The 12,363-nt window shown below is 34.8% G+C and overlaps 1 protein-coding gene across 3 annotated transcripts; it reads right to left on the reverse strand.

The window, feature by feature from the left end:
- Positions 1-1,769: 1,769 nt before the first annotated feature.
- LOC145115189 (G-type lectin S-receptor-like serine/threonine-protein kinase At1g67520) lies at positions 1,770-7,630 on the reverse strand. Of its 3 annotated transcripts, none has more exons than XM_079051414.1 (9): positions 7,286-7,630; positions 5,423-7,201; positions 5,230-5,349; positions 4,944-5,143; positions 4,536-4,746; positions 4,219-4,456; positions 3,859-4,009; positions 3,301-3,610; positions 1,770-2,441 (listed from the first exon to the last, which is right to left on the reverse strand). In XM_079051414.1, the coding sequence occupies exons 1-8, from the start codon at positions 7,377-7,379 to the stop codon at positions 3,302-3,304; spliced, it is 3,102 nt and encodes a 1,033-aa protein (XP_078907540.1). In that variant the 5' UTR covers positions 7,380-7,630; the 3' UTR covers positions 1,770-2,441; position 3,301. The 3 variants fall into 3 exon arrangements, with proteins under 3 accessions (XP_078907540.1, XP_078907542.1, XP_078907541.1); XM_079051416.1 differs by lacking the exon at positions 1,770-2,441 and adding an exon at positions 2,853-3,086; XM_079051415.1 differs by lacking the exon at positions 1,770-2,441 and adding an exon at positions 3,145-3,224.
- Between the last annotated feature and the right edge of the window lie 4,733 nt (positions 7,631-12,363).

The raw sequence follows: 12,363 nt of genomic DNA on the forward strand, positions 1-12,363 counted from the left end.
GGTTTATACTTTACTTTTCTAGGCTTTAATAGTTTTAGGTCTAGGACCGAAAACAGCATTGGGTTTAATTGTAGCTTGGATCGAAATCCCATGTGTTATCGGTCTACCATTGGGTTTGGGCCTTGGTTTTGCGGTCCATATATGTTTACGGTCTGTATAGTGTTTGCGGTTGTAAACGTGTTTACGGTTGTAAACATGTTTAAGGTTGTAAACGTGTTTACGGCTACTGTTCCCTATAAATAGTGTCAGTAGATGTCAGATGGAGGAGAGAGTTTACGGTCAAGTGTGTGTGTAAATCAAGGTGTTCTAGAGAGAGAAACTAGAGAGAAGAAGAGAGAGTGTGTGTGTGTAGATCTTATGTGTATGGAACATCATTCATATTATTGAATACACCATAGATTCATCAAGTTCTTCTTCTTCTTCTTCTTCTTCTTCTTCTTCTTCTTCTTCTTCTTCTCCATTCCATCTTGCATCATCCACTTGATTGGGATTCCGCACCATCAAGTGGATCGGATTGATACATCAAGCTAATTTTGGGACTTACATCTACGCCATGCGTGGATCATTAATCCCCCGCATCAAGATTCCCTCCTACGCGCTACGTAAGAGATTACCCTATGCCCCGTGTAGGATCAAGCTCTCCAAAACTTACATTTTTAAAATACCGAAAAAAAATTACCTGTGAGGACCGGGTGTTACAATTTAACTTAATGATGGGTACATGCTATCTCCAACACCTAAAACATGTACAATAAGGTTACTTTCTTCAATGTTATCTCCAACACCAAGAACATGTACAATAAGGTCAATTTCTTTCTTTTCTTAATAGTAAGTTCATTAATCATTTTATATTAGTTAACGTTAATTGATTAATAAGGTGAATTGGTTGTTTTTTTTCAACGTGACACTGAATAGCATAATAGAGAGGAACTTGCCACATGAATTTGCAGCAAGGAAGTTGGAGCATGAGATTTTGACAAATACGGGTCCTAACACCAAAAATAAGTGTCATGTGAATTGATATGACATATTTGTTACCTCTAGCTAATGCTCCAAGCCCTTAGTTGCCATCCACACCTGGTTGTAACCGCCTATGACACCAATTTAGCATTTTTTTTACTTGGTATACCTGGTGGGAAACCAATGACACCAAGGCTTGTTTACCATGATATGTGAAACATGCAGGTCTCCGTTAATAGTAGTGTACTAACATATTATATAGTTAGGGATGTCCCCTTAATAGGAATGTATTATTAGAGCCCCTTAATAACAATGTATTACATTTATTTAACATCGAAATGATCATTTGTATTTGACATATTGTGTATTGTGAAATGGATTGTCTTTTTTTTTTATGATACGTTATTTTGTATTATGAAAATGTAGTTCGTATTGATCGAGTAAACCAAAATGAAATCAGAGTTTAAATCGAATTAAGAACATGAAGAACACAAGAGTAAATATAATCTGGATGGCTTAACTAAACTTCTGAAGATACAAGAGGATTTCTTAGAGTAAGAACAACGAAGGCTCAAAAGTCACACTATCTCTAGTACCTATCCCTATTTATAGGAATGACAGAAGTTTACAAAAAATACATAAGGGCTAAATCTAGTAAGCTTCGACATACAAAAGTGCCCCTATGAAATACATACAACGAAAGCTGAAATACAGACTTCGACACTAAGATGGACTCATGATACTTCGACACCTCACAACTCTATTTGACATCAATAGAAACATTAATTGTCATTTAATTTGAAAATTAGTAAAACTATAAATACCATATTTTTTTCTTAAAAACATTTAAATATATGACACACAAAAATATGTGTTGTCTTACATTATGACAGAGACTTTAATGACACGCAATATGTGGCGTCATTGTGTGTCATAAGATTATGACACGCGTATGCTTGTCGTCTTCCTTTGTGACAGAGGCTTTAATGACACAAATTTGTCTGTCATCTGTACCCCTTTACCTTTATGACACGCAATGTGTGTCATTAAAGGGCTGTTTTCTAGTGGTGGACAATTTAATATAATTCGGAACCTAAACTGATAACGGAATATAAAAATCTATGATGGCATAAAATTCATAAATTAATTATATATTTTGACAAATGTAGTCCAATCACATTTCGACGATGCCTCTATTTTGTTCGATCTCTGGTGGCACCTGATAATTCAATTGGAAAATCAAAGAAATCTGAGGTTTCTGGAAGCAAAGAGCAGCAACAGTTAAGCCGCCATTCCACCAGATTATGGATCAGATTAGCAGCAGCCTTGATGGAACAGCTCTAAGCCATCATTTTGAAAGTTATTTGGAAGACATTAACTAAAACCAAAAACAATCAATGTACCTTCAAACCCGTGCTATGACATACCGTTCTAAGAGACAAACCATGCAAATCATCACTGCCACATCACAAATTGTGTTCCTGTCCGTGTATGTACAGAACTAAAATAAGACTGGATCGAGCAATTTAGGGATTTAATAGAATGACTTTAAATGTAAACCGAATGTTAAAGTGAATGTGCTTATGTTGTGGTATAGAGAGCAAACTAATCAAGTTTTCAAATTGAAAAGTACTTAGATATATGACTTGAGTAATTGTGGCCTTGCAGAACCTTACAGAAGATCTACTTATACAGAGTTTTATTCAGTCCATGCGTGAGTACCTTACACTTCCATGAGGCCCATCATTTCATATGGTTCAATTTGGAGTTTAGATGATTTTAGATATCAAAATTAGCATCAAAAGCTGTACTGCTCTTAAGGTTAAAAGAACAGCTAAGCTATCTTTGTCAATCAAAGTGCAAACTTGCTCACTAAAGAATCAGACAAGTATCTATTGGAATTGACATTATTTGTTAATAAAGTTTTAACAGGATGAATGAACACAATATCATCCCCAGGGGAACAATAAGGAACATAAACAATGATACATGAACGATATGATTATAAGACTAGCTAGTAACATCCATTACTTCTATGATAAGTTACCAGTTTCCTCCCCAATCAGGCTGCATAAACGCCAGACTTCCTAAACTCAGAAAGCTTTGAAATTGAGCTAATAATGAATCTGTTATCCAGAAGTTTCCACAAAATGTTATTTATCAACATATTTAATGCAGATAGACTTGTAAAGAGGTACTTTATATATTCTGAAGTGGCAATTCTGCATGCATGTAGCAGGTATGAAAAAATGGAATTGTACCTCCTACAAACATGAATAAATACCAACTATATTACAGAAAGGTTTCACAAAGAATGATATGTTGTAGCTACGTTCATACCCTATCGACCCCCCACAACAGAGATGGTTACATTATTCACGGAGAAATCTTCTGCCTTGGTTTCATATGAAGTAGAATTTGAGTCCCCTCCACCTATCAAAAATGTTGGTCTGTTTGGAGTGGGTAATGATATGGATTCATTGAGAAGCATGGAGATCATCTCGGATGTTGTTGGCCTATCTATTGCATTCTCTTGTACACAGAGAAGGGCAACATGAACAGTCCTCAAGAATTGCTGTACATCACAAGCATTTCCCAATGTAGGATCCTTGAATTCCAATGTATGCCCTTGTTGCCATAGCTCCCATGCCTAAATCATCCAAATACGATTAATGATTTGATCATTTTCCCTTCATTAATTTCTAACAAAGTGGTAAGGATAAACTGCTTGATAAAAGTTAATTAGTAAAATCCCCTTTGCTTATGTGGCATACATCAGTTAAGCTGTTTGGACATCGTGAATACATTGGTCAACCATAATATATAATTGTGTGAACCAATAATGTAAGATGGACATCGTATGTAATATTGTTAAAATTTGAATCAGAATTTACTTACATATCCAATAAGACTGTATGTGTCATCAAGATTGACGAAGCTACTATTTCTTCTTCCACTGACAATTTCTAGGATCAAGACTCCAAAGCTGAAGATATCGGACTTGATTGAGAAAACCCCCCTCATTGCATACTCAGGAGACATATAACCACTGAATACAATATGGTCACCAAGACTTTTTAAAAATAGATAGCATTGAATCAGAAAAACAACAAATTCGTCTCAAAGATACTATATCGAAATTAGGATCATTGTGTTATTTCTCCTTGGTAATACTAAATCAAACTTTTTTGCAGATAGATTGACCATGAAATCGTATAACACAACGCGATTTTTGATAATTCAAGAGAGATGACTTACTATGTTCCAACCACCCTGTTAGTCATTGCCTCAGTCACATTTTGCTCGCATATTCTTGCCATACCAAAATCAGAAATCTTGGGGTTCAGACTCTCATCTAAAAGAATGTTATTAGCTTTCAGATCTCTATGAATAACTTTCATTCTTGAGTACTTATGCAAGTACAACAACCCTTGAGCAATTCCTTCAATGATGATAAATCGTTTAGGCCAATCCAACTCTGCCTTTCTGTTTTCATCTGCAAGGCAGTGAAAAAGTTTATAATAAATGTCACAAGTAAAAGAACTGAATGCACTTATGTTTTAAACAATGCATACCAAATACAAAGAAATCTAAACTTTTGTTGGGCATATATTCATATATTAACATCTTTTCTTCCCCGTGAATGCAACAACCCAGAACTCGAACAAGATTTGTATGCTGGAGTTTGGCTATGAGTACTAGTTCATTCTTGAATTCCACAAGCCCTTGCCTTGATGTTCTTGAAAGCCTTTTGATTGCAATTTCTTTCCCATCACTTAGTTTTCCCTGTTTTTATAATTGTATGATATATCTTTTTGTTAAAATAGATATATATATATATATATATATATATATATATATATATAGATATATATATATATATATATATATATATATATATATATATATATATATATATATATATATACAAATGCAAGAACCATAAGATGTAACATAAAAGTTTGAAGTGACAGTAATGTAACCTTGTAAACAGGTCCAAAACCACCTTGTCCGAGCTTATTTTCCACTGAGAAATCATTGGTGGCAGCCATGATAGAGGCAAAGCTAAATAATAATAAATCATTTCCTTTCACACCATTTGGTTCAAGCTGATGTACATCCTTGAAGCTTTCAGAAGTTGTCAGCTCCACGAAATATTCATCTCTCTTCCGTCTCTGGTATTCTACAATCAATATCAGCGACTTAACAAAAGATGTAACTAGAAAGTACAAACATAAGCTAGATTCAATATCGTTGCTGGTTCTATACCTTTTTGTCTATGCTTTCTCTTCTTTATATAACATAAAGCCCCAAAACCTAGTAAAACAAGAGGAATGGACACACTAATGGATATCCATATCCAATTCTTGCTCTTTTGTGTATTGTTTCCTGCATTTTGGTTTGTTTAGTTTTAAGGAGGTTTTAAATGGTATCAAAAACCATCGGAAATCAACATTATTACCTGTACTTCGATTGTCTGGATTTTGGCTGATCACATACTTTGATGTAGAGTTATCATGAGGATTAACCGAAAACCTATTGATTCCTTTCCAGATTACACAACCAGTTCCTATTGTGGTATTACTATTAAACCCCACACACTTGCAATCATTCCAGCACATAACAAAACAATCGTTAATGCTTAAGCTTGAGTTCCCATCAATAACACCTTCTGTCATGTCCTGAGCAAAATCCCCATTCTTTTTACTAAAATTATCATTCTCTCTCCTGCACTGAGGAAAAATCGACTCCACGCAACCATTAGCAGAATCGTAGCCATAACAAAACGCAGGGCTCCAAACAGTAGCGTTATTAATATCTCTAATTTGGCCTTTTGGTGTCAAAATCCACATGGGTAAAACAGAAGTACTACCATCATAGCTAAAGTATCTTTCTTTATTGTTGTATACAGAAGTGAGATTATACATAGATTGACTACCTGGGCCATTCAATGCAAACATATATTGAAATATTTGATTATTTAGAGTCCCACTAGTCCAGTAGGGTCGTCCTCGTCGTCGAATCATTAACCTCTGGGATGCTTTTTGAGTGGGTTCCCAACTCAAAGTAAAAGGTCCTGATTTAGGGATTTCATTGCTCAACCAAGAGGTCAGAGTCCAATTCCGCCCTGTTGTCATGTCATACCCGAGCTTCATGCCAGGTAGTAGCACATTGGTTGGGTGATCAAAACTCTGCCACAAAACCCTTTTGTCAACTTGGTTAATCAGCCGGAAGTTACCATTATCTTCGAGGGTTGCAGTCACATTTGCGTTTGGACCAATTTTAACATCGGTGATGCTGAATAGAGTTCTCCATCCTTCACTGATGATCAAGTCTCCGGTTTTGGCACTGATGGATAAGGTATGAGCGCCTGAGGTGGATATGATTGGTGCATTTGGATTAGCTACCCACACTTTTGTGGATTGAACATCGTTTGTGTACCATATTCCCAAGTAACTGTAATCTTCACCAAAGAACCCTAATGTGAAATTTCCACGTGTGGAAACAAGCTGGTCTGTAGATTTGAGTTGGCCACTAAGTTTGATTGTTGAAAATGAATCGGCAGCAGCACAAAATCTGATGGTGTAATCGGCACCTTTACACCTAAATGTAGTAGTCTGTAGATCGTATGTGTTACTATACGATCTTGGGCAGGCTGATCTAAACAACTGAGCATATGCTGTTGGCTTGCACGATGAGGGTGACGAGAACGAGTTAGTGCAACAATACTCTGGAGAGCCAAAAGCTAAGCAAGCACTCTTGCATACCTTTCCATCGGCTGAACTTAGCTCCTTTGGACACCGCTGATTCAAGTCTTCAACACAACCGGTCTTTGCACAACTACTTAATCCAGAACCTGAACCGGCAGTGGCCTCCACAAGTATTGGCAAGTTGTAGCCCTCGGCAATGTTGACATCATAAAAATCCTGGTTTTGATTGATACTGAAGTCAGCAGCTGTGGCCGGTGGTATGACTGCAGGTATGCTTTTATATACATTACACTCCATGAATTCATTGGTGCCGCAGTCACCTGTGGCACACAACCATTTACCTGAGCTATCGAAGTTGCAACCGGTCCGACCCCATATACTACCATCCCAGATAGCAGGAACTTGAAAAGAGCGAGAACTACCCTTTGTGAGCTCAAATCCGGTTTCATTTATACTCTGAATGCTAATGATTGCGGGCCAAATAGTGAACCCACATTCGTTTACAATAGTTAAAGTAACCCCTAAGGCTCCTGCAAATTCAGATAAAATTGCATTAATTCAGAACAAAATCATAGTTTGTGTTTTATTAATCTGGTAGAGAAGCGTAGATCTACCATTAGAAAAGAAGAGGAAAAAGAGAAAGCTGAGAGTTTGAGAAAGCACTGCTACATGTAGTTGTGAAGATGCTGACAACGACCAAGAACCCATTATTCAATACAATCTTGTACTTTCTAGAAAATAGTATCGAATTCTCAAAAATAGGTTTAACTAAAGTTAGAGACGTGAATCTTTATCTTGGTGTTTCTGCTTGTGTCCATATTGATGTTAGGCTTTGATAGAGCAAAGATCCTCCATGATTGTAGCTTTGCCTATCCATGGCAGCTTTGGCAATTGGATGGTGGTGGTGCCGTTGTGGATGTCGTCGAATTTTCTATTTCATTAATTATTGACGTTGGTGGTGGGTGATTTGAAAGCTAAATATGTTCCACGTTTATTAAAAAAATATGCAAAGCCGAAACAACAGATACGTACTAATTAATTAATAGTATTTATAGTATATAATATGATAAAGCAACTGAACTTGCAGCGCGTTCATTAGAATTGGATGTGCGTAGTTGACCGGGTCAACACCATTGCAGTATTGTCTAACACCATTCTCAATACTCTGTAGGCCAAGGCTTGAATATTATAATTCACTCGTGGTTTTCTTTGTATAATATACAAATGGGGACTTCCCAAAGTAATTCTATTCAATGATCCATGCTTGGCTGCGTCGTCATATTTACAGCTGTACATGGTAAAATTGTGTCTCATTATCACAATTGCACCTGGACATTGAGCACTATGATAATCAGATCATGTCATTTTTTAAAAATTTAGACATATAATTACTATTAAAAACAAGGTGATAAATAATAACTATATTAATATTTTATAATTACCTACTTTCTACTGGTTATAAACATTGTGTTTCAACAATAATACTGTATTTGACTCTAAAGCTATACAGTGTTATGCATTTGAGAAATTAAATATATATCTTCTTATTTTTTGTTTTTACAAATATTCTTACCCAATTAAATAGTGACGTCTGTAACATTTAATGCTCATTTAATGATATTTTAATATATACTAATATAACACATGTTATCATTTAATTGGATAGGAGGATTTATAGTAACAAAAGTAGGATAATATTTAATAGCATTTAATTGGATAGGAGGATTTATAGTAACAAAAGTAGGATAATATTTAATTTCTCTATGCAATTTTTACCGATTAATCCACATTGACACTATGATCGGCAATCAACACAGCCTCCAATTTCTTTTTTTTGCCAGCGGTATTATACCGATGGTATGTTTCAACCGTTGTGTTTGTCGTTCAAATAGAAGGTGTCATTTGCGTTGAGTTGGGTTATAATTGAAATTAACTTCTATCGGGCAAAAAGTAAATCACATATCATTATAATATATATTTCGATATATTTTTTACACTTCAGTGGAATATATACATAAAAGTAGTTGGATATTTCAATATATTACTAGTACATGGAATATTTGAGTAAAATAATGTTTGTTAAATCTAATGTAATTTTCTAAATTTTAATGAAATAGTATGTTATTTTAATTAATATATATTTTCTTTAATAGTAATTTTTATATTTGTAGAATTTAAAACAAAAATAAAGGAAAAAGTTGATAGGTAAAAACAATACAACACTTCACTCATAGGTAAATTGTGGCAAAATCGATAAAAAACTTATAGGGCGCCTATGTTATATATTTTTTTAATAAGTAAAACTTTGACCACACCTTTAAACCTAACTCATTTTCATTACAAGGGGACCAAATTGCAAATTTGGTCCTTGTGGTTTAGAAAAAATTATGGCTATGATACAAAAAATTTACTAACTTCTATGAAAAGTCTAAAAATAAAAATTTGTCATGGTTTTAGTTCCAAAATTAAAATATTTCCATGGTTTTGGTCCTTAAAAAACCAAAAATGACAGTTTGCCCTTTTAATTACTTTATTGTGTTTTTTGTATAGGGCCTACCCCCACCTCCCACGGACTCTCTCTCTCTCTCTCTCTCACACACATACACACACACACTCTCTCTCTCTCTCTATATATATATATATATATATATATATATATATATATATATATATATATATATATATATATCTCTCTCTCTCTCTCTCTCTCTCTCTCTCTCTCTCTCTCTCTCTCTCTCTCTCTCTCTCTCTCTCTCTCTCTCTCTCTCTCTCTCTCTCTCTCTCTCCAAGATAAAAAAAATGAAAGAATAAGGTTTTTGGGGTCTCCTTATTTGTGTAATATGGTAGCAAAGAAGAGAAATAAATCGAGACCCACCTGCAAATCAACTTCACAAAGCTCAACTTTTAGCCAAACAAAAACCGATGTAAATGGCCTCATAAAGGTTGAAATCCTCCATATATACGTATACTATGGAACTTATAACTCCACCTCCTTCCAACGATACCGTCCTCATATCATAGTTTTCTATAATCATAACCACCACATTCTTCTTCCTTGAATATAAAGCTTCTTATTTCATCATCTTCCACGGATTTCATCCAAAAATTGGCCTAGATTTGTAAATATGTGTGTATTTGTTCAAAGAAAAAACCCAAATCGAAGATAAGCTTTAAATAAATGGAGGGAGAGAGAGAGAGAGAGAGAGAGAGAGAGAGAGAGAGAGAGGGATTTTTGAAACTGGGTTTGATTTTCATAGTTCTTCCATATCAGAGGCATCGATTGGGAGGGGGAAGTTTTTTTCGTATGTTTTGTTTCTTCATGAGTTCATGATGAGAGAGGCAATAGAGTGTGGTTTCACGATGGTGGGCAACCACGTATTTACAATCGTTGGAGAAGGGAGATAGGGGTGGTGATTGTTAATAACTTTGTATTTTTTGCAATAGATACATCAAAAACGTGAGATTTTGTTTCCTTTACTACGACTCTTCGTGTTCTTCTTCAAAGGATCATCAATGGCGTTAGGAATATAATATAAAATGTATGCTTGTTGATTTTCTATTATACTTCGATATTGAATTACGTCTCGAGCTTCATCGATGGAGTTTTCTTAAGTATTAGAGAAAGTGGAGGAAAAATGAATTGTTCGAGATGGTAGATCAAGTTTGAGTTTTTCAATTGTGTGTTGTAGTATGTGAAAATGAAGATATTGGTGGAAGAACTTAAAGATCCAAATAAAGATCATATTGGGTTAAATGCCTAGTGTGAGTATGCATGTGAGAGAGACAGATTTAAGGAAGGGTGGGGTGGGATGATTACGAGTCATTTCTCCATTGGAGGATATGAGGTATCAAAATATAGGTCAGCATCTTGAAAGATATCTTCTGCATCTAGAAACTCCTTTGCAAAGAAAGAGTGTCATTAATACCATCATTTATATTTACACTCCCTTGAGTATCTTGTTCAACTTCGATATTCACTAGATTGATATCTTCGACATGTGTTTGAGCTTGCTCCCCCTGAACACATGAATCAACTCTATGTTGCTCCCCTTCAATTATAGCATTCGATATGAATTTCTCCCCCTCAACTAAAACTAGTATCAAAGATTGACCCTCTACGACATGAGTACAAGGTGTCAATTTTACATATTCATCTGATCATCCATCATGAACTATGGAATCATCAGAATGTTTTAATGCTTCAGGAACTTGATTATCTTCTATATTAACCTCAACATTGATTGCTCTACCAGGAATACCAAAGATTAAGTCAAAATCAACACCAAAGGTAAGTATTTGTTCATTAACCTTATTAGAAGTAGGTAGAATTGAGTTTTGTGGAAACTCATACTCGACTCTCTTAATATAATAATCATCAAATGTTTAATTGAAAGTCTCTGTAATCCTTCACGTTCTTTTGTTCAACACCCTATATGCCACAAAATTTTGTGAATATCCGAGAAATGTTCCTTCATCAGCCTTTGTTTGTAATTTGGAAAGATTATCTTTCAAAATTCATGATGACACATCTGCAACCAAAAACATGGAAAATTTTAACATTTGGTTTCCTTTTGTTAATGATTTCATAAGGGCTGATATTGAATCTTCGATGAATGAAAGAACAGTTTTGAGTGAAACAAGTAGTAGAAATAACCTTAGCCCAAAAATATTAAGATAGATTTGAATATATAAGAATTGTTCTCGTTGCTTCACACAAGGATCGGTTTCTCCTTTCAACAACTTCATTTTCTTGAGGTGTGTATGGTGCTAAAAAATTATAAAAAAATGACAATATTTGTGAAGAAAGAGTCAAGAGCTTGATTTTTAAATTATATTCCATTGTCACTTTTGATTCATCGAATTTTCTTCTTAAAACTCTTTTCATCGACCTTTCGATGAATGAAAAAACGGTTTTGAGTGAAACAAGTTTTAGATATAGCCTCAACCTAAAAGTATTGAGGTAGATTTGAATATGTAAGCACTGTTCTAGTTCTTTCACACAAGGATCGATTTCTCATTTCCACAACTTCGTTTTGTTGAGGTGTGTATGATGCTGAAAAATTATAAAAACTGCCAAGATTTGTGAAGAAAGAATCAAGAGCTTGATTATTAAATTCTATTACATTGTCCCTTTGGATTCATCGAACTTTCTTCTTCAAACTAATTTCAATGCTTTTTATAAAATGAATCATCACTTGAGCGGGATCAGATTTTTGTCGAAGAAAATGAACCCAAGTAAAGAGCGAAAAATCATCTATTATGACCAATATGTACGTCTTCCCATTGATTGACTCAAATATCGAAGGTCCACATAAGTTAATATGTAGAAGTTCGAAAGGTTCAACAATCTTCGAGTCGATGATTATTTGATGCCCTTGTCAGTGTTGTTTTCCTTGTTGACAAGTTGTACTCAAAGAATCATTATCAAACTTGAGAATAGGTAAACCTCAAACTAAATTACTTAAAACAAGTTGGTTGACATTTTTAAAGTTTAGATGAGAAATCTTTGGTGCTAGAGCCTGCTCAAATACGAAGATGTCACACCCCCGAACCAGACGGCGGAAACGTCCGGGGGATCGTGTGACTAACAATTGAATTATCATTACAGTGAATATAAATGAAACATAACATCATCATCATCACCATGCATAATTTAATACAACTGCCATTGTTTACATCAAGTATAAAATTT

The sequence above is a fragment of the Lactuca virosa genome, chromosome 5, assembly GCF_052849685.1.
Source record: "Lactuca virosa cultivar CGN04683 chromosome 5, Lactuca_virosa_CGN04683_v6, whole genome shotgun sequence".
NCBI lineage: Eukaryota > Viridiplantae > Streptophyta > Magnoliopsida > Asterales > Asteraceae > Lactuca > Lactuca virosa.

What these genes read in the sequence shown, in the direction of transcription:
- LOC145115189 (XM_079051414.1), bottom strand. Translation starts at nt 7,379, where the DNA reads ATGGGTTCTTGGTCGTTGTCAGCATCTTCACAACTACATGTAGCAGTG. An exon ending in GAGAAAGCATAGACAAAAAG is followed by an intron (nt 5,144 to 5,229) that starts GTATAGAACCAG and finishes TATTGATTGTAG; the next exon opens with AATACCAGAGACGGAAGAGA. An exon ending in CATACAGTCTTATTGGATAT is followed by an intron (nt 3,611 to 3,858) that starts GTAAGTAAATTC and finishes TGGATGATTTAG; the next exon opens with GCATGGGAGCTATGGCAACA.